The sequence below is a fragment of the Carassius carassius genome, chromosome 18 (assembly GCF_963082965.1).
Source record: "Carassius carassius chromosome 18, fCarCar2.1, whole genome shotgun sequence".
NCBI lineage: Eukaryota > Metazoa > Chordata > Actinopteri > Cypriniformes > Cyprinidae > Carassius > Carassius carassius.
In genome coordinates this window covers 17,696,404-17,718,475 of record NC_081772.1, presented here as the reverse complement: position 1 = coordinate 17,718,475, position 22,072 = coordinate 17,696,404, and the positions used below count along the sequence as shown (strand labels likewise).

The following is a 22,072-nucleotide window of genomic DNA, read 5'->3' as shown; positions in this document are numbered from 1 at the left end:
ATAATAATGATAAATAAAAATATCGGTAAATGTGACCGCACCTTTACATAATAATTTCTGTACTATCCAAAATGTAAGAAACGATACAAATTTCAGTCTTCCTGTGAAGGCATTATTTTCCAAAACTGACTCCAAAACAAAATATGTAAATTATGTACTATTTATTTATTTATTGGCTGCGTGAATGAAGGGAAAATAAGATACCTCTTTTATGTAAATGCTTGGTTTCCGAAGGCTTTGAAATGAATGAGGGAACTCTCTTGAGTCTTGGCCATTGAGCAATGTAGTAGCACTGAGATCTTCACTATTGTCAGGATGCGCGCACGTATATAAATAAATAAATCTGCTGTCTCTCTGACTCGCGTTCGCGCGCATCAGCACTGGAGCTGACCGTGGTGCTGATCGCCACACGCACGCTCGCTCAAGAGCAACACTGGCACGCACGAGCATCAGGACCTGAACACCTCCTGAACTTGACGCTCCCTCACAACCTTCAGTCTCGGAGGGAAGCCTGAAAGACTCGAGCATGCATCTGAAGTGAGACGGAAGCATTTTGGAAGTCGAAGAATAGTCAGTATTAAACCTGATGCTGTCATGGACGTTCCGGCACATGTTTTAATAGGATTTGCGAACATGATGTCCATCATGAGATTTTTACTGTATTTCATTTAAGATGTGTTTATTTGGATGAATTTATATTCAGAATGTTGCTATAAACAAACCCGTTTAGAAGCAAAAGAAGATAACTAAATCTATTTGGATTCTTGGACATTTAAAGTGGAAATATGGCTCGCGTTCTTGTCCTTGTTAACTCAGTCGGACTGTTGCTCTTCGGTAGTGAAATGTTTCTGGTGGGAGCAAGTAAGTTTATTCTTACTATGAAACATTTGTCTGATAAGCAGCGTTCTTTCTTGTATTGAATGGATGCACGTGAGCTTCTGCAGATAAGATGAGCCGCATCTTTACTGGTTTTGCTTGGATGCTCTGTGTTTGGGGGTAATTGTGCGTCTGTGAGCAAAATCATGGCATGCAATGTTACATAAATCGGTACTTTCACTGTAAGTTTTATAGATTAAACCTGTCAAAGGAAACATAACAGAATAGTTCAATATTCATTCTCAACTGCTGTTATATAATTTATCCATTATACATCTTTTCCCAGCCATGAATTAATATAAGCGCAATGTCAATATGAATGCATGCAAACTGCAGAAGGTCATATCTCGTACAGGCATGGCACAACAGACACAATTGATTAAATTTAAACAGAGGGATCTGTGAGAAATTATGATCATGCCATTTGAAATCTGTCCTAGTTTATCATTCAGAGCAGCTTCTTTGCAGAGATTTAGGACTGTAGAATAATTCAATTTGGTTTCTTTGCCTTGAAAACTGACACCTGAAATGAGCTAGTTAATGTCATGCAGATCACAGCACTTCTCAAAATACAACAGTAAAATCACCCTTGATTAAAGGAATAGATCAACCAAAAAATAAAAATCTACTGAAAATTGACCCATCATCATCAAGACAATTTAAAAGGTATAGTTCACCCAAAAATGAAAATTACCCCCTAATCTTATTAACTTCCAGAGCCATGTGAAGGAATTTTTTTATTTTTATTTTAGAATGTATAGACAGTTTATTGAAATTCTTGGACTACTGAATATTACACATTCAATGCCATTATAAAGCTTGTAAGAGCCAGGACATTTTAAAATGTAACTCTGATTATATTTGTCTGAAAGAAGAAAGTCATATATACATGGGATTTCTTGAGAGTGAGTACATTTTAGGGGAATTTCCATTTTTGGATGAACTATCCCTTTAATAAAATTATAAATAAGTAAATAAAAAACCAACACCAACAACAACAACATGAGTCCTTTATCTAAAACGTGTCTCATCTGAATCTGGGGAGAAATATGCACAGATCATGCACCATTTACAAGCAAAACCTGTATAAATAAATCTGTTGGTGGATTTTGATGTGAAAATACAACAATGGGCTTTTTCACTGCAGGAAGTGTTATTATGGATTATGGACAATGTTTTTGGCCAGAATAAACAGTTTAAAGTTAAAATGCTTTAATTATGGATTTGTTTCTTACAGATATGCAGCTTTACACTTCACAACATATTAATTAATGGACTGGAGTCATGTGGATTAGTTGTGAATTATTGCTTTTATCAGATATTTGTACTCTCATTCTGATGGCATACTTTCACTGCAGATGATCCATTGGTGAGGAACTGATGTAATGCTAAATTTCTCCATATCTGTTCCAATGGCCTCATATTAGATCAAGACTGAGTTTGATGTTAGTGAAAGACAAAACAACACAGACCTGAACTCCACTTAACAAACTTAAGAGTACCAGACCTGATGTACTTATGTCCAGATGGAAAGCACAGCAGAAGCTCTTATCGCTAATATGTTGAACTTAAATGCACAGCAAGCACATATGGGTGTGGGTGTCTTGTGTATGGCCATGTAGTGTATATCTGGAGGATTTGTGCTGAAATTGGCTGCCTGTAAAAAAAATTGTCAGACTTCCAATACCTTATCTAGCCCTCGGTGAGGCGACAGGAGAACTGCATCACCGGGCCAGACCTGGTGGACCATGGTCATCAATTACACTGACCTTAAACTGCCACAATGCCCAATTCCACCTCTTGTGGACCCAGGGAGGAGAAGTGTTCACAGATCACTGCTAGACTCTACAAACCAATCAAATGAATTTACATAGCTAGGAACGTCACTGACAGTAGGAAATGAGGTCGCATTTGTGCACAGGTGATATGGTTGAGCAGAAATGCATGACCGTGCCATCTCATTAGTATTCTTAGGTATTTGTCTGTATAGAGTAAAAAAAAAAGTTTAGTGCATGTACATTTTCATAAGTTTGGAGAGACACTGAACATGTTTTCAAATCCTTTAAGGTTTATAGAATATATTATGAAACGAATCAGTTGATTTTATTGTATCTATAATAAATGAGATTATTGAAATATTTGATAGCACACAGTGACAAATCAATACATGATCATGTTAATGGTACACTATGAAACCTCTTGTATTTCATATGCATACTTTTAAGATGACTGTATATGCTGTGGGAGATTATTGATGACATTTAGCTTAAAACAAAGAAAAGCAAAAATGCCTTTTCAAAAGGCGTTCAACATTTCCACACAATAAAATATCGATTAAATCTCCACATGTACAGCTTTGTTTGTGTGGATGACTTTTCTGTTATGTGTCTTTGAAAAGTGCTTTGCCTTGAAATATAAGGATATAAAAATGTAATTATAGAGAAACATCAAGTGTAGGATACTAGTTTCAGATCTAATAGAAAACAAAATAATACTCTACAAGGACAAGAAAAAAATATACACTCAGAAAAGGAAAAAAAATCTACCCTGTGCACTAGTGATAGGGAAAGTTTAGTGACTCTTAAATTAACTGAAGTCAATTTGTTACTTCAGCAGGTGGCATAAAGAGACAATTTTTATGAGTGAGTGCATAACCCTTTATATAACATAATCTTTACATAATCTAATGCAAGTGAATATTGCTCACCACGGACTATTTTGAACAGTTGTTAATAATAATTGTCACGCTAAACCTATACTTTTCAGTTATTAGATGGGGGAAAATCCTGGAGTGTTTTCCTCCAAAATCTTAATTTCTCTTCAGCTGAAGAAAGAAAGGCCTATTCTTGAGTTCTCTGTCTTGTCCTTAGAAAACCTATTGACTGTTCAAGGGCAGTATGGGGTGTTGTTGTATAAACGTTGACATCTTGCTCCGCTGGGAAAGTGCAGTGTTCCCCTCAGGCTGAGATGTGCTCCCTCTGTGGCTTTGTGTTGATAGAACGCCTGCAGCTCCATCTGTGAGCGCAATTGTCTACCCTGAGAGGATCAGACAGCACATTTCAAAAATATATCATGAAGCACTAAACCCTTACCAGAATCCATTGCATGCCTGCAGGTCATTAGAGCATGAGCTAACATAGTGTTGGACAGAGATGGTATGAGATAGATGTCAACTTTATAGGCTGTGAAGAGAAACGACTCTTTATTGCATTCACCAAACAGATCTCTTATGTAGCAAGAAGATTCATTTAAATCCTCTATTTGGACCTCAAGTTGTTCAAGCAATCAATAAGCAAATTTGCAATTTAAACTGAGGTTGGGAGGACTTGCATTACTTAAGATTGAAAGGAAAAAGGAGGGAAGAGTCATTCAGAATATATATTTTTTTTGTAGTCTGAATGTGTATTTTTATCTAGCAAGATCAAAGCCATGCAAAATTCTCCCGTTACCCAGCAGACCTTGCAGCCGACTCTGAGAACACATGTTTATTCTGCTTTCATACCTGTGGATCGTAGTAGAACTTGCATGTTTAAGGTCTCTTTGAAGGAGATTTTGGAGGGGCCCGTGTCTGCTCTTAGATCATGGGGAACAGTTGAAGTGTTGCTATGTGCCCGTTTCCTGTGAATTACTCTGACAGGATGTCTGTGTCTCATGTGGCCTCTTGCTTTTTAACTGTATGCTCAGTGTTTAACCAAGGGTGACCTGTGCTACTCTTTCTGTTATGTAACAGATTTGAGTGCATATGACTTGTGCTTGAGTGGTTTGAGACATGACAGAGATAACGATAGACAGTCTGACTTTACATCAAATGTATACTTGCTTTTTGTGGGTTTAAGTTTAATCAGAGCTGTAAACAAATCACTTCTTGTCAGATAATAATGGAGGTGTGCAAAGCTTGCACCAGTATATTCAACCAGTATATTGTTTGCAGTGCACATTTGTGAGATACTCCAACGTCTGACATTGTCCAGTTTAGTAACTGGATTTCTCTAAGGATACAGACAACATAAGTAGTTACTAAAGACTGATACTTTCCATGTTGTCCTTTATCTGCTGTAACACATAAAATGGAGAGTTGGCTGAAAAATTAAGACTCCCTTGTTATTCTCTCACCTTCATTTCTTTCCACCGCTTTTTTTTTCTTTGACCACACAAAATGAGATGTATTGGAGGATTTTGACAACTTCTGTTAAGTGGAAGCTGATTTATTTAAGATTTAAGACATATATATCATTAAATAATCTATTTATGCAGCTTAGCAGTGTAAATCACCATGTGTGGAAAACAAAACCATGGAGATGTACAGTATAATGCACTGGAAGATAATATTAGATTGAAAGAAGTTGGGGTGGGTGTATTATGTCTTTTTTATTTTTATTGTATATTTTCATTTAATTAGACAGTATGAAAATGCAATGCAAATGCTGACAGTACCACCATAACTCAAGTCTTCCTTTATCTAAACAGTTATTTTCCACATCAATAAAGAGCTTATGCTTGGCCATGTATCACAATTTATTGAAACTACCTTCAGACATGTGTAACCTCTATTAATTCAAGGACAATGAGCTCTTGCAGGGGAAGAGCGATGTTAATGTCATGGCTAAAATGACAAAAACCTGATGAATTGTTTCATAAGAACCTTCCATTGCTGGTCAGTGAAGAATGTTCATTATATTAAGGTAATGGACTGAAAAAAATTGTCAGTTCATTATGTGTCATTCATTAGTACATCTGGACACTGGCTTCAAACTAGCAGAATGGATTCTTTGTCACTGGGACCTTGATGTGTTTGACATGGAAACATTTGGTTTCTGAGTACAAAAATTTGCTGCTTTCTGTGACAAATTATCAGTTGTTTTGATGAGATATAATTTAACAGACTCTGAGGTGCAAATACAATTGTTAATGTGGCAGATGAGATGACCATGGCAGATGTTCTCCCATCATATGAGTTTATGAGAATCTTTCATTTTTCTGCTGGACAAATGGAATAAAACTGGCCTGGCATTAATTGTGTAACAACAACACATTATATTAGTGATGTGTTTTCCTCTTATACTAATAGACACAACCAACAGTATTTAGTATTTCTACCATCTGACAATTGTGTCTGAAAATATCTTTAAACAATAGTTCTTGATTTTTCACCCATTCATTACAACCACAAATGGTTTGCATTTGCAACAATTGACCATCTTTATAAGTGAGTACTGATTAATAAAAAATAAATAAAAAGCAGTTTATTAAAGCTGAAGTAGGTAACTTTTGTAAAAATGTATTTGTGAAACCTGTCATTATGTCCTGACAGTAGAATATGAGACAGATAATCTGTGAAAAAATCAAGCTCCTCTGGCTCCTCCCAGTAGTCCTATTGCCATTTGCAGAAATTCGACCGCTCCCGGTAAGAAACAACCAATCAGAGCTGTGGTCCGTAACTTTTTTTGTGTTCAAGATTTACAAAATGTATATAATAAGCGAGCACACCATGAATCCATTTTCCAAACCGTGTTTTTAGCCTGTCCTGAATCACTAGGGTACATCTATAATAAGTGTTTATATTCTGACTATTTTACATTGCTTCGGGGGTACCGCGGCGGAGTAACCCGGTACCTTTGTGATTCTTCATAGACATAAGAGATGTAGCTCCGGCTACAATGTTCTTCCGCAAGACGCAAGCAGTTCTGTTTATTAACCGCTAGAGCGTCAAAAGTTACCGACTGCAGCTTTAAGTTAATTGACTATGTCATTGGATCATTTACTCAACTGATTTGTTTAACACAGCTGATTGATTCAGGATCGCTTGTGTGTCGCTTTTGAGATTCATGACAGCTCTAGGTTTGTTTGGCAAACTGGCAAAACTGTGTCTAAAATGTAAGTTACTCTATATTAACTTAATGTTAATTCTCACAGTCATTCTGTTTTTCATTGTGTCTACAGTCCATGTTCTGCTCTGGTTTGCAGCCTTTTACACATGTAAAATTGTGGAAATATCTTATATAACATATAAATCTTTGGCTAGTGTTGATGTAGAGCTCATAATAACCCCTTGCACACAGAATTACACAAAAACAACAGTGTAGCTATATATCTCGGAACTCATTAAAATGGAAGGTTTGGTGAATGTGACCCCATAGACTCTCTGATGTCGCAAGAGGTGGGCCTCTCCTTCCTCAAAATGAATACCTTTGGTGCAGAGCTGGAGTCAGACCTCTCTCCATCCAATTTACACAGCTATTGCTGAGGGCAAGGAAGACCAGCATAATCAGCCCTGACCCCTATTGTGTATGATCATAGTTGCATGGAGATGAGCGCTGCTATACTAGTGACCTCCTAGGGCGTCAACACGGGGCATTGATTATCAGTGTGATACTGAGTATGATCCTTCAGCATTGTGATGCATTATGGGTTTTGTTGCTGATGATTAGCTCTGGAGAATAGCAGACAAATGACACATTCTTTAAATCCTTTAACTGGATATGTTGTCTAATTTATCAGAGGCTACAAATAAGAAACTCCATGGCAGGTGTCGATTTAAAAGTAGGGCTTTTGCCAGGCAGTGCCTTCCCATATGCTTATACACACACACACACACACATTACACAGACAAGATTTGTCAAGCATGGTAAAGACAAAGGTAGTATAGAAGACATGTTGTCAGAAGATTTTTTGTCAGGGGGCTTTCAAAACTTTCTAAAATTATTTTGCTTGAGAAAACATTAAAATGTACAGTTATTTTCATTTATTTATTTATTTTAATTTAATTCATTCATGATTTGCATCAAACAATAATGACAATTCATAGCAATAGAGCATAGACACCACAACTGTTATAGATCCGCTTAAAAAAATTACCATTGTTTGGCAAATAAATAATCTACAGACACTTATAGTACGTAAACCATGATCAAGCACCCTACAGTTAAGCTGAATTTAAAAATAAAGGACCCATATAAAAGTCTTATATAGAACACATTGTGCTGAAAATCAGAAAGCAGTTTCAATAAATAGTCATGATGAGATCACTTCTGCTCTACAGTATATATTTAATTTCCATTTCTTTGTGTATTTTTTTTTTATTTAAAAAACTTGGTTGATTCTTTGATTAAATGCCTTTTGATTTCTGCCACTGTCAGTCTGATTTTAGCTCATTTGCTTTGCAGCCACCTCTAAAAATCTGACTCGTTTAATTATGAAAGAAGTGGTGAACTGGTAATATAGCAAACAGCATAATGGACCCAAACCATTTTTAAGATTTCAGTTTGCTTTTAGAGAGAGCTGTATTCCCTCAGCCGGTGAGAAAAGATCAAGCCACAGAGTAAATGTTTTGCATTCGAAATCTGATTGGTCTTGGCAAGCATCTCAGACAGTCTATAAAAGGACAGCAAATAAAACAGAGCATAGCAACATATTTCAAACCTGTGGATTTATTGTGTGTTTTCATGGGAAGGTAATAGCTTGTTCATGACTTATTGCTCTGAAAATAGAGTGGAAATGTTGTAATAATATATCAGTTTAAGTATGGCAGTAAATGATTTCTATTGGCATTGCCCTATAATTAATAATGTAGAATAAGTGGGAAATGAGCCCTGAGAAGTTATGCATTATATAAATCATTAGGGTTCAAAGATTCAAAGTTAATAGAATAATGATATATATATATATATATATATATATATATATATATATATATATAATTTTTTTTTCTAGACCGTCCACCTGCTCCAGTTAATGTATCAGTTATGCACCTGAGAGCTGATTCAGCAACCGTGTCCTGGGAGGTGCCTGAGGGTGACATCATCATCGGCTTTTCCATCTCTCAACAGGTGAATCATTTTACACAAAATATAATCTGTTAATTCTAATATTTCTAAGTATATGTGCATTGACAGCTTGTGTTCTTTTTTGTAAAACAAGTAGAAGACACATTATTATTATTATTTTAATCCAAACAATTTTGTTCTGACTTTGGCTCATATATTTGGTTTTTGTTCTCCTTTTTTGTTCTTTCTTTCTTTTCTTTTTTTTTTAAATAATTATTGTTATTTTTAAAAACTTTAATTTTTCTTTTGCAGTCATTACCTGTGTTTACAAAGTTAAAACAATAACCTGTCTTTTTAAAATTAGGGGACCTATTTTAATGGTCTAAAGTGCACGGGCAATCGGTAAGCCCCTCCCCTCGAACGCAGATGAGCCAATGTCAGTCGAGTATCAGTTGCACAGGGAGCAGAACTCTGACATCTTTAGGTTTCAGCGCCGTAGAGAAACACTGGAAGATCTGAAGCTTGCATAATTTTTAAGGGGTTTATGTTTAAAAAATGGAAAAACAATGTGCCTGGGGTACTTGTAACACTGATTGCAGGTATCCTGAGAGGATGGGCAATGACACTTATTTTATTCTATTTCCTAAACCCAAACAGAACGAAACAAAATGTCCCTAAGCATTCACCCCCAATCCCAATTAAGACAAAAATGTTCATTTTCTGGTTGTCATACTCTCATTAAGTTACAATTTTCATCTGCTCAAGCAGAACGTTAATGTCATCTAATGCTTCAGCAATGTATTTCTGGCTAAAACTAGTTAACATTAAAGTTAGTGAGTCCATGCTTTTGTACAAACCTAAATAGCGGACTGTTCTCGCATCTTGTGCAGTGTAGGACAAAAACACATAAACAAAGGTCTACATTTCACTGTCTCTTCATATTAAACTGGTTAAATGGAAAATAATTTAATTGTACCCTGCAATACATGAACAGTGTTTATCCGGGATGTTGTCATCCGCGATCATGATGAATGTAACATGAGGCTTCTCCCACTTGCATTGTGAACTGTAAACCTTTGCCTCCAAATTAATGCTCACAATATTTATTTTTAAATCTTTTATATATCCCTTAATGGCATATTTATGTCCCACTTGAATAGTGGTCCTTATGTGTACAAAATTAATCAAAAAGATATATGGACAATGACTGTCATTGTAAGAAAGTTAGCAACTGTTTGCCTAAGTTCGCAACAGTAACTAAGGGGGGCAGGGCTTACCGATAGGTCAATTGCACTCAGGGCATGTCCGAATACACTTTTGCTGGTTTAAGGGTGGGAAAAATGGTCGCCAAACCCAACGCATGGTCTAAAAGGGTTGTCCCTATTCTTTTAATGAGTAATGGGTGTGTTTTGGGCGTAACGTGCCATAAACCAATAAGAGTCTCATCTCCTATTCTCTTAAAAAGTGAGTTGTGCTCGCGCCATGACGGATTCACTATTTACATGGCAGAATTTGATAGCGGAAAAACTGAATGTTTCTCTAGTGAGGGAACGGATCTGCTCATGCGCGCAATTCATATACATGCAAAGACTATCAATATTGACATGGCTTTTTTATATTTATGTACACAATGAAAATCGTAAAAAATAAAAAAAAATAAAAAAAAATTTATATAAATATATATATTGCACCAGATTAACATGGCTGTTTACTAAAATTCAGAAGCTATTTATTATCTAGGTGACTGACTGACTGATTTCACATTAGAGCAATTACAAATTTATCTTTATCATGTTATGCAATAGGTTGTCTCACAGATTAATGCATTATTTATTTAGCCAAAGACTTCTATCAGACTCCCCCACACCTAGAGGCTGCTTCAGAGCCCAAGGGCAGAGGAAAGTGCTTTGGATCTATTTGGAGATTTTAAAGACCAACCAAGGCAGAGCTAAATGCAACATTAAGTTATAGGGCAGAATTACAGCTGAAATGAAAGGTTGTCGTGTTTGGCTCTCAGGGCTTCAAGAAGATCCTTTAGCGCCCTAATGTGTGATTTATACTTATTAGGTGACCTCATAGAAAGTGCTTACTGTTACTGTACTGCTGACCTCTAGACAGGGTGAGCCACTTGAAATGTCAGCAAATACCAGCGTAAAGCTGCAGGTGATGTTTCGGTGTTTGTGAAAGTTTTTGTTTGGAAAAACTTCTAAATGTAGTTTAGACTAGGAAAGGATAGGACTACAAAACATCCCAGGAACAATAGCCCATCACAACCCACAGTATATAATGCCTCAATATAAATGCACCTCTTAATCATTGGATTTAGGTGTTTCAGTCAGACCCTTTGCCACAGGTGTATAAAATTACAAACATTTGTGAAAAAAAATGTGTCATTCTAAAGAGCTCAGCGAATTCAAGAACAGATGGACTATGGAGCAGTGGAAACCTGTTTTGTAGTGTGACAAATCATGCTTTTCTGACTGGTAGTCTGGCAAGTCTGTGTTTGTCAAATTCTTCTGGAAAGCCTTCCCAGAAGAGTGGAAGCTATAGCTGCAAAGGGGAGACCAACCCTATATATTAATGTCTATACATTCAGAATGCAATGTCATTAAAGTCCCTGTTGGTGTAATGGTCAGGTGTCCCAATACTTTATCCATATAGTGTATGTATATTTATATATACTACTGATCCATAGAAATCCAGTGGCTTAACTCTTTCAGAGAATGGATGGCAAAATGCAGAGGTTTATCAGGGAGGTGAATACCACTAGCAGATCCTGTGTGCTGTGGGACCTGGAGGAGGAGACGGATTACATCATCCAGGTGCAGTCCATCGGCCTGTACGGAGAGAGTAAGGCCAGCAATCGTATCCACTTCAGAACCCTGAAGAAAACGGACCGCTTTCCCTCAAACAGTTCAAACCAAGGTAACAGAACACTCTCACTCTTATAAAACAATGCTATGACATTCTTCCCACTTTTTATGCAGGCCATCATACTGTAGCTTGACATTTTGTGTGTTAAAAATGTGAAACGTCAAATGTGAACAGAGCAATGACTGTTTACATTCTTAGCAGATTCTGCCATTGTGTTCAATGGTTCCTTTTCATACAACCTAATTAATTATTGATGAACACTTCACGCATGGATGCAGGTAGACCTTGTTACTGCTTATCATTTTTAGCTTCAATCAGCTTGCTGCCTCCCAGGGGGATATGCTGTATATTGGCGCTAATAGTAGGCCAACTGAGTGTATTATTAACATCCATTTTAATGTTGCGTTGATTCGAGATGTTTTTGAGAGATTTTCTCTTCAGTATGAAATCTAGCACAGCACTGAGAACCAGATAAATCAAGTTGCTTTCAACATGAGAGTTGCTACTTTTGCCAGCCATGTTCAGAACACCAAAACATCCAGTCTCATGCACACCGACGCAGATGGAGTGCTCGAAATTAATCATCCAAGCATTCAAAGATGCACGTAGTTCAGAAATACACTCAATATGACATTGATGCTCTCCTGCCTTGAACTGAAATAACATATTCAGCATATTAAGAATGTATCATCAAATTTGATTTGAAGACATGACTCTTGCTGACGGGAAGTTGTGTAATTAAGGATTTTCTCTGAAAATTAATTATTCCATAGAGCTTTATTTAAAAGAAACTTCATTTAGAATTATCCCTAAAGCTCCTATATGATTGAATCTATCAATCAATCAATCTATCTATCTATCTATCTATCTATCTATCTATCTATCTATCTATCTATCTATCTATCTATCTATCTATCTATCTATCTATCTATCTATCTATCTATATGTATGTATATATATATATATATATATATATATATATATATATATATATATATATATATATATATATATAGTTTCCATCCATGTTTTTCCCTGTACTGTTCAACTCCATTATTCTGTGACATTTTCCCCATTAAAAATTAGTCAGTTTAAAAATCGGTCATAGAAAAACCCATTCTGACCTCTATTCTGAATATGATTTTAGGTTATTTCAGATATGATGTTCAACATCATCTGAATAAATAAATACATATATATTTGATACAAATGACAACATGGGAACACGTTTCTCCCAGAGAAAAAAATATAACAATGCATCATTCAAAGTTCCAATTAGTGTAGTCTCTCTCAATGCATCAGTGCATCTGTCTGTGTTTCTATAATAATGTCTCATCTTGATGCAAAAACAGTTAAATTCCAACGCTCCCATCTCCATCCTGCAGTGCATAGATTTGAAATTAGAAGCAATAGACTTAGCAGGGAGTATTTGCCATATGCTTACAAGCAGGAAACACGATCCAATGCAGAGTTCTGTTTTTCAACTCTCAAAGTCAAATTGTCATAATCACCCGAGGAATCTGACCAGAATCCAAACAAATCCAAAAAGGAAAGAAGTCGTTTTCATAAAGATAATAGAGAGCGATAGGAAAGTGTGCCAAGTCATTGAGTAATGTGTCTTTTTTGTGACTCTATACAGTTTCACTCACATCTCAGAGGTATTTTTGGCCAATGCTTCTCATGTGCTGTCAGACTGAGTTGAAGATGATTCCCAGTGGACTCAATTACTGTGATACTTCAAAGAACTGTGTCTGTAGAAGCTGAGTCAAATATCAGGCACTGCAGGTCTAACAAACAAACCTGTGCATCCTGATGAGTTTTTTTCTTCTTCTGTTGAGCACAAAATAAGATATTTTGAATAAGGTTGGTAAATAAGCTCTTCGTTCTATAGTAATGGCAATGTCAGCTGTTACCAACATTCTTCAAAATATCTTCTTATAACATAAAATGTCCTTTGTGTTCAATAAAAGAAAGAAACTCCTACAAGTTTTGAACTTCAGGGTGAGCCTCAAAACAATCTGAACAATCTAAAGGCTCATTATCCACTATAAAGTACTTTTTGTGCTAAGGAAATGTTCCATGAATGTAAAAAAAAATTGTCATGGAGCATCAATGCCAATAAAGTATTTTTTTTTTTTTTAGAGTGTAGGAACTTTTTTTTTTTTTTTAGAGTGTAGGATTGGAACAACATGAGTCAGTAAATGAAGGCAATTTGTGCAGTTGTATACTGATTCTCCTCGTGCTACTCATGAGAATGTCAAAATGATATATACATGTGCAAAATTGTCTTTGAACTGATTTCAGGCTTGTGGAACTAATGAGCAGATGTCTTGCTTTTGGATCCTTGCACCATAGAAGAAGTGAGGAAAAATTATGTTGTCTGGCATGTAGCAGATCCTTTTTAAAGGGCTCTAAAGAGATCCCCTGTTGGGCTTTTGGAACACAACCAGTTAAATAAACAGCACTGTGTCCCACATGAGGCTCTTATCTCTGGTGAGAGAGGTGGCAAGGGTAGGTTGAACCTGTTTATGGAGCACAGACAGCATTCATTTTCCACACAAGTGCAAAACCTCCACACTTATCATTATAAATATCCATGGGGCTAATGAGAGGAGTCTATCCTGAGTCTTTTGCGGCAGAGAACATGAATGGGAGCGAGTGAGACTGCTATTGGAATTCATGACCATGCATGTGATCCTTCCAGTAATTGGATGGGCAGAATATTCACCCGCTCCCTCCCCCTCCTCCCAACCCTTCATTTTCAATTTATGACAGCAGGTGTCTCAGTGACCGTGCTGCTTTCAACCAGAAAGCAACATCAATTGGGAAGAGTGGTGCTCTGGACCAACTCCACACAGGCTAAAAGATATTTGGAGGAGGAAATGGGCCTGAATTCAATCCCTTTAACACCGGATTAATGATAAAGACAGATGGCTGGGTGGATCAAGTAGTGAAGGTGGTGGTGATTGGGATGCTGGGAAATTGACCATCCTTAGGGCTTAACAAACGTAAAATTAATCACAAAAGCGGCTGACTGTGTTCTGCATACTTTTTTTGCTCTTAATTTTTACACTGTACAACTGTCGACACTCTAGTAGTTGAAGCATAGTTGAAGTTGCAGAGGAATATTGTTTTGGACATTACATGAGTTGAGCTTCGTCTTCACAGTTCTGTTTGGATTAATCTAATGGCTTGTATCTTTATTTATGGATATGACATAAACATGCACCAACAAATGCTGAAAGAATGAAGTTTCCAGTGAAATCCATCCTGACAGCTCTAAAGTATAAATAATTATTATTGGCTTATCATAGTGATTTGGAGTAAAGCAAATACAGTTCGGAAGATGCATTTATAATGTACTTGCTCATTATTTACATTTTGTTAGTTTCAAATAAAAAATGTACATAGTGTAGCATAAAAAATTCTTATAAAACCATGTGACATTTTTAAAGTCTATAAGAACTGTCCAAAGCAAACCAATGGCTTTGGAGGTCCCTGAAGGTAATCAGGAGGAGAGGGAGAATTGTACAGGCTTGGAGATGGGCTGAAGGGTTATTTATACCCAACTCTGAAAACATATTCTAGAGTAAGATATTTTTCAGTGTTGTGGCCAAGAGACTCTCTCACTTCCTGCTGGGCAATAGATACATTGACACATGAGTACATAAGGAAGGCATATTGGGGGGGGGGGCTAGAACATAGAGGCGTAGTGACTCAGCTCATCAGGGAGGCTAGAGAGGACAGAGAGGACTTGGTGGTAATTTGGTTAGATCTGACAAATCCATATGGCTCAAAAACACCTCATCAACTGGTAGAGATGGCGCTGGAGAGATACCATGTACCCCAGAAGGTGAAAGATCTAATCCTGGACTATAACAGCAAATTCAGAGTCTTCGCTGTCTTCAGACTGGCAACAGTTAAAAGTAGGTATCATCATCAGGTTCACCATCTCAGTGACCCTCTTCATGCTGGCAGTGAACATGCTGGTCAAGTCAACAGAGTCAGAGTGTAGAGGCCATCTCAGCAAGTCTGCAATGGGGCAGCAGCCACCTATTAGGGCCTTCATGGATGACCTCACAGTTACAACAACAACAGTGCCTGGATCCAGATGGATTCTCCAGGGGTTAGATAAGCTCATGCGTATGAGTTTTAAACCCCACCAAATCCCTGTCTTTAGTGTTGAAGAAAGGGAAAGTGACTGATAAGTTCCATTTCAGAGAAGCACAGGCACGAGAACACCTGCAATATTAGGATGCTATAGCAGGCATCATTGTGAGTGTAAGGCAGTGGAAGTCCAGCAAGCAGAAGCTAGGCTGAGCAGCTGCTCTCGGGTCCTGGGTGAAGACTGTTATCACCTGGAGATATGACCAAGTCCTCGAGACCATATCTGAGGCAATCAGCAAGGGGATCATTGAGAGCAGAAAGCCCAGCACTACAGCCAGGATGATTACATTTGTTAAGGAGGGAGAGCAGCCCATAAGGAAAACCAACTTGCTCTTCACAGCACAAGATTTGTTGATGACAGTTGACCTGAAAATTCCAGCACCTTGGTCTCGGAGTCAACAAAACAGTTCATTTTACTGGAGCTAACGGTACCTTAGAAGGAGAGGATGGAAAAGGCACAAGAGAGAAAAGGGGGGAAGTATGAGGAACTGTTGGAAAACCAGGTGCATGCCAGTGGAGGTGGGTTGCCAAGGGTTTTTACAGATCATTCCCCCAGCAAAGCTTACAGGATGATGGAAATCATGGGCACAAGTAAGAGAAGAGCTATTAACAACAGCATGGAGGCTGCAGAGCAGGCATTAAGATGACTATGGCTAAAAAGGAGTGATGTGTGCAGACTGCGAAACTCTACTTGGACACTGGCTGAAGCTTGATCAACTTCGGTCGAATGGCTTGGAAGAGGGTGTTTGTTGAAAAACCTGAAACTCCCAATGACATCTGGCATCAACACTGATGATGTGTCCAAGTTGTGCATCAGAGGATGTATAAACTAAATAAAGGTATCTAATTTAAATGAGTATTTTTTCATGTTTTCAAAACGAATGTTATCTCAGTCTACAGTTAATTTCCCTGAAAAAAGACACATTTCTGAATAAAAACTTTCTGAATATTTTAAAGAAATGAGTGTATATGTGTATGTGTGTGTGTGTGTGTGTGTGTGTGTGTGTATGTATATATATATATATATATACATGTCAGAAGTATGTTATTTGTTTTGTTTTATTCCAGTTGATTCTACATTTATTCATTTAAATGTATTTATTTAAACTACCGTTGAAAAATTGGTGGTCACTGGCTTTTATTCAGCAAGGACACATTAAAATACACTTCAAATTGATGCTCTTCTTTGAACTTTCTATGTATCTAGAAATCCTGAAATGTATCACACTTTCCACAAAATACTCCAAACATTTAAACAGTAGAGCATACAAAATTTCTGATTCATACCTCAAGAATCAAAATCAAAACTTTTAATTTCAGAGTTGGCTTAGTGATAACTGTATCAGCTATAAATGATCATTCAGTTCTCAATACAATCACTCACAGATGACCCTCTGTCACCTCTAACAGATGACCCGACTGTCCAAGGCCTGGATAAAGCTCTAAACTTGCAGACAGGAGAGATGATCATCATTGTGGTGGTGCTTCTTATGTGGGCAGGTGAGACACTGATGTCAGCTCAAAGGAAATGTGTCAACTATTAATCCAAGTCATGGAATTCTCTTCTGACTGTTTATGCCTACTGTTTGTAAATGCATTACCTCATGAATCACTAACCTCAGAGAGAGACAAAAAGACAATGAGTTTGAGAAGGAGAGAGGGATCTTATTTTGTCTTGGATCTGCTAATGGTTATTGATTTTTCACCTGAATAATTTCAACCTCACTTGAATTAAGTGGTGCTTAAAATTCCTCTATACATGCCAGCTCTAAAAGACTTGAAAGACCATAATATGCATTAAACTGATAAAATATGAATACTGGCAGAATACTGAGAAGGGCATGGGAAAGAGAAGCACTTCTCTGCTTACGTCAGGCACTGAGCCAGTCTGCCCCAGTGTCACAAAATAATTCATGCGCTCAATTGCAACTGCCACTCCAGCAAACAATGAATGTCTTCACAACGCTAGGCTTTGACTACTGAAAGGAATTCTGTCTGCTAAACGTGTCCAACATGAAGAGCAGGGGCAGCCCCACACCCTGATTTAAAACCCTAGATCTATGCACATAAATGCTTAAAACTATTTAATAAATACAATTTCAAGTCCACTTAAAATGTAGTTAGTATTTTTGTGCCAAAACAGTCATTTTTTCATCCTTTCTCCACACTTCCCCGCTGTGTCAATTTTGATCATACAAAAGGTGTTACTGAAATGTAAAAAAAAGGATGTTCACTACAGTTCACATTTTTGGGATCACTAAGATGCAAGGCTGCATTTATTTCATGAAACTACAGTAAAAACTGCAGTACATACTGACACTAAACTTCTAATCTATACGAGACTTTCTATTAAACCACATGCTTTGTGCTGAACTACTTAAGAATGTGGGTCGACATACAGTGAGAGACAGATGTCAAATGGAGGTAAACCGGGCACAGTTGTTTATTCAGTAATCTAACCCTATCAGGCTCTACCTACAGTATCAGTCTGGCTCTCCAGAGCTTTGTAGAGTTACAGTACAATGACTCCATGTCACCATGTCTTCTCTGTTTCTGCAGCTGTAATTGCCTTGTTTTGCCGGCAGTATGACATAATAAAGGACAACGATTCCAGCAACAGCAAAGAGAAGGTAAAACCATCCTCAGAGAGAACCACACCAGAGCACCACAGCGGAGGTCTACTGCGGAGCAAGGTGGGACATCTGTAAACCTTTTCCTCAACATCAAACTGTCTTTCCTAATAACCAAAGACCTTTTAAAGAAAGAGGAAAATGTTGTCTGCATTTACTCTAAACCTGTATCAATCTTTTTCCAATTAAATTTCAAAGATATTGGGTGAACAAATGATGGACAGAATTGTAGTTTTTGAATTAACTCTTTCTGAAGTAAAGCACCCTTTGAAAAATGCAGTTTTAGTTGTAGATTAATGTGCTGTAACATATTTTTTACTTTGAACTAACATCTGTCACCACATCAGATCACATATCACCAGTTTTGTACATTTCAGTGCATAACAGATATGCATTTACACTTTCCCCTCACAATTCCCTCAATTCCCCTGTTTTCAAAAGAAATCTATTTCTCAGACACAATACTTTCAGTTAGCTCTTAATGAAAAGTGTAGCATATGCATTTCGATATAAGAAGACAGGGAAAAACAACCAAATCTTTTTTAAAACCTGCAGAAAGGAGAAAGGCATTTAGATAGCTATCCATCTCACTTTTCACAAAGACTGTCTTCCTAGGAAGACCAATTGATAAAACCTTTGATTGAAAAAACCTTTTTGTTATTGGTCGGTTGAAACCTGCCAGCAATGAAGTATGAGGCCAAACACTATAATGGCCAGAGCATCAGCCTGCCAACTCTAGACCAGCCCTGCATTCCCTGACTCATGTGAAAAGCTTCAGGGTCTCTATCTCTATTGTATCACATTTTTGGGACCATAAACTAAGCCTGTGGAGCTTTATATTTGTGCAGACAATGCTACAATTCACTGTTAAGCATCTTTTTGGCTCTGATCAGTAGCGCTGAGCAGCTTGGAAGAGAAAGTGTGTCAGAATCATTATTTTTGTTGATAAATAATATAGAATAGTCAGACTGGGCTTCAATACAGATTTTTCCATTCACAAGCTCTTGAACTCATTCGGTTCTGATTCATTTGGGTATGTTTCAGTAATAATATAAATTCTTTCTCTGCCAATGCTGCAAATTAAACTGAGAATTATCTAGACTGATTCAAATTGTTATTTCTTTTTGGACTATTTACGTAAAGAACCAGCTCAAAATAATCATTCATTTTGGGAATCAGACTACACTGATTGTAGTTTAGTGTTTGTTATTGCGTGCAGCTTGCAAGGATAACTCCACAGAAAGACATTTCTTGTCATTATTTTACAGTATGCTTTTAAAAAATAATAATTTTAATGATGCTCTTACTTTCTGCAAGGGATATGTAAATTTATTAATAGAACTGTAAATTTTTACAATAATCATTTTAAAAGCTGACTACAGGGCCCAGATTATGAAGCGCTATACAAATACTGTACATTAGCATGCAGCCAGACTGATTTTAGGATTTTAAGAATCAATATTGAAATTGCTCAAATTAAGATTGAATTAATCAAAAAATAAAAACATTTTACCCAACCCTCTAGAACAGCACATAAACATGACTAAACTAATACTAATTATAATAATAATGGCCATAATATCAAAATATTTACTACTTTGTAGCATCCCTGAAGATACAGACTGGAGAGAAAAGTGGAAAATATTATGCATGGCACTTAATTTTAGATTCAGAGAATAAAACAGCATAAAAAGTACAGCATAATACGTTCTGTGGATCAAACACCAGAGCTGACCTACATCTAAAATAAACCATCTCAGGAAAACCACCATGTGCCTTTCATCCTTCCCATAGCTCTTCATTTGGCACTTTCTCTGTGTTAGAAATTCAGAGCAATAAAAAAAAACAGACACTTCACATTTCATCCGATCCACTATGTGCCAACATTAGTCCTTATAACACATGAAAAAACAGGCCTTTTAGATGCATGATAAAATCAATATCAGATCCTTCTGATGATGTCATCTCTTGCACCAAGACCCAGATGGCCTCAATTTCAACCTACTGCACTGCTACAGAGCAAAATGATGTGCATTAATCTCTGTGCTTACAGCTATATATACAATAATCTCTAGCTGCAAATACATCCAGAGGCGCTCTATCCATCCAGGAAGTCAGCATGTTCCAGACTGCCACATAAACGATTGCAGACGTTAATGAAACAGGCCCCTCGGAGGAGAATCACATTTTTCACTAGTTTCCTTCTTCTTCTTGTCTGTTGCAGTTCCACCAGTCTGTGTCATCTATCAGCATCATTGAGGTGTGATGGGAGTGTTGGGGACCTCAGTCACGCTCTCCGTCGCACCACCCGCAGTATCTGAATGACAGTTTGTCGACCCTTTCATAAACACACGGTCAAAAATCCATAAGCTACACCGCAGAATTGGCCCACCCATAAACACATATTAAAGCAATCTATTGGGATTGTAAATAACATATATTGTTTATATGACTGGATGTCTATATTTTACGATGGATGGAGGATTCCCAAAACTCCTACTGCAATATAACAAGACTAATTCTGGGATTTTTTTCTCTTGTATAGGAAGGAAATTGTATTTTTGTAATGGCATTGGTGAAGTATGACAGGGTTTCTACAAATTATTTAGCTTGTGTTTTGTTTATGCATGCAACTTTCATGATCTGATAGGATGTGTACAGAAGCAGGTCTTTAAATTAAAGAAATAATTCACCCAAAAATTAACCCAAGGTCTTGTAAGATGCAGATGAGTTGGTTTCTCCGTCAGAACAAATTTGAAAAAACAAAACAAATCAACATTACATCTCTTGCTCAACAATGGATCCTATGCAGTGAATGGGTGCCATCAGAATGAGTCCAAACAGCTGAAAAAGCATCACAATAATCTGCAAGTAACTCCAATCCATTAATTAACGTCTTTTTGAGTGTATTTGTTAGAAACAAATCCATCATTAAGACTTTTATTAAAAATAAGTTTAATTAAATTAATTATTAAATCATAAATTATTTTCAATTTGTGTCATGCAGTTTTTTACTTAGACTGGAGAGGTGTGGATAACTTGTGGATTATTGTGATGTTTTTATCATCTGTTTTGACTCTGACGGCACCCATTCACTGCTGAGGATCCACAGGTAAGCAAGTAATGTAATGCTACATTTCTCCAAATCTGTTCAGTTGAAAACTCATTTTGGATGGAATGAGGCTCAGTACATTTTCAGCAAATGTTAATTTCTCGGCTGAACTTATCCTTTACGTTTGTGTTCTTATTCTCATTAGTTGGTAAGTGTGGTGGAATTGTGTCTGTTCTGCTTGTTAGAGAGAGCAGACTTATGCTAAATCTCTTCACCTTCCATGACAGTTTTTATGTATCCTAAATATGACTACTAATGTTTATTTACCTATTTATCCATTTTGTTTTACTATATAATAATCTTAAAACTTGCCAGAATGAATAAATGTACCTAATGTGTAAAAAATGAATATTGAATTATTGGTCGTTTTAAGAATATAAAGATGCTATAAACCTAACGATGAAAAGTGCATGGTTCTTTGAGTTTTTTTTTTCTTCTATTCCTCCATATCAGTTTTAATAAAGATAATGAATTACTTGATGTAAGTTATTTTTTTCTTGCTTTCTTATTGGCATTATAGCATATTTGGTGTATGAGAGAAGAACTACAGTACACAGAAAGCCAAACCTAATGTTTGTTTCAACACAGACGTGCTAATGAAGTGGGAACTAATTTATTGGTGTATTCAACAACCAAAAAAAATACATTAA

The 22,072-nt window shown here is 36.8% G+C and overlaps 1 protein-coding gene across 2 annotated transcripts; it reads left to right on the top strand.

Annotated features, from left to right (window-relative positions):
• Positions 1-374: 374 nt before the first annotated feature.
• On the top strand, positions 375-21,250 carry LOC132091902 (fibronectin type III domain-containing protein 4-like). 2 transcript variants are annotated; one of them, XM_059497989.1, is made up of 6 exons: positions 375-570; positions 8,587-8,702; positions 11,360-11,564; positions 17,091-17,180; positions 18,240-18,373; positions 20,535-21,250. In XM_059497989.1, the coding sequence occupies exons 2-6, from the start codon at positions 8,619-8,621 to the stop codon at positions 20,574-20,576; spliced, it is 555 nt and encodes a 184-aa protein (XP_059353972.1). In that variant the 5' UTR covers positions 375-570; positions 8,587-8,618; the 3' UTR covers positions 20,577-21,250. The 2 variants fall into 2 exon arrangements, with proteins under 2 accessions (XP_059353972.1, XP_059353971.1); XM_059497988.1 differs by having other exon boundaries at positions 375-861.
• Positions 21,251-22,072: the final 822 nt, after the last annotated feature.

What these genes read in the sequence shown, in the direction of transcription:
- LOC132091902 (XM_059497988.1), top strand. Translation starts at nt 786, where the DNA reads ATGGCTCGCGTTCTTGTCCTTGTTAACTCAGTCGGACTGTTGCTCTTC. An exon ending in AATGTTTCTGGTGGGAGCAA is followed by an intron (nt 862 to 8,586) that starts GTAAGTTTATTC and finishes TTTTTTTTCTAG; the next exon opens with ACCGTCCACCTGCTCCAGTT. An exon ending in CTCAAACAGTTCAAACCAAG is followed by an intron (nt 11,565 to 17,090) that starts GTAACAGAACAC and finishes CACCTCTAACAG; the next exon opens with ATGACCCGACTGTCCAAGGC.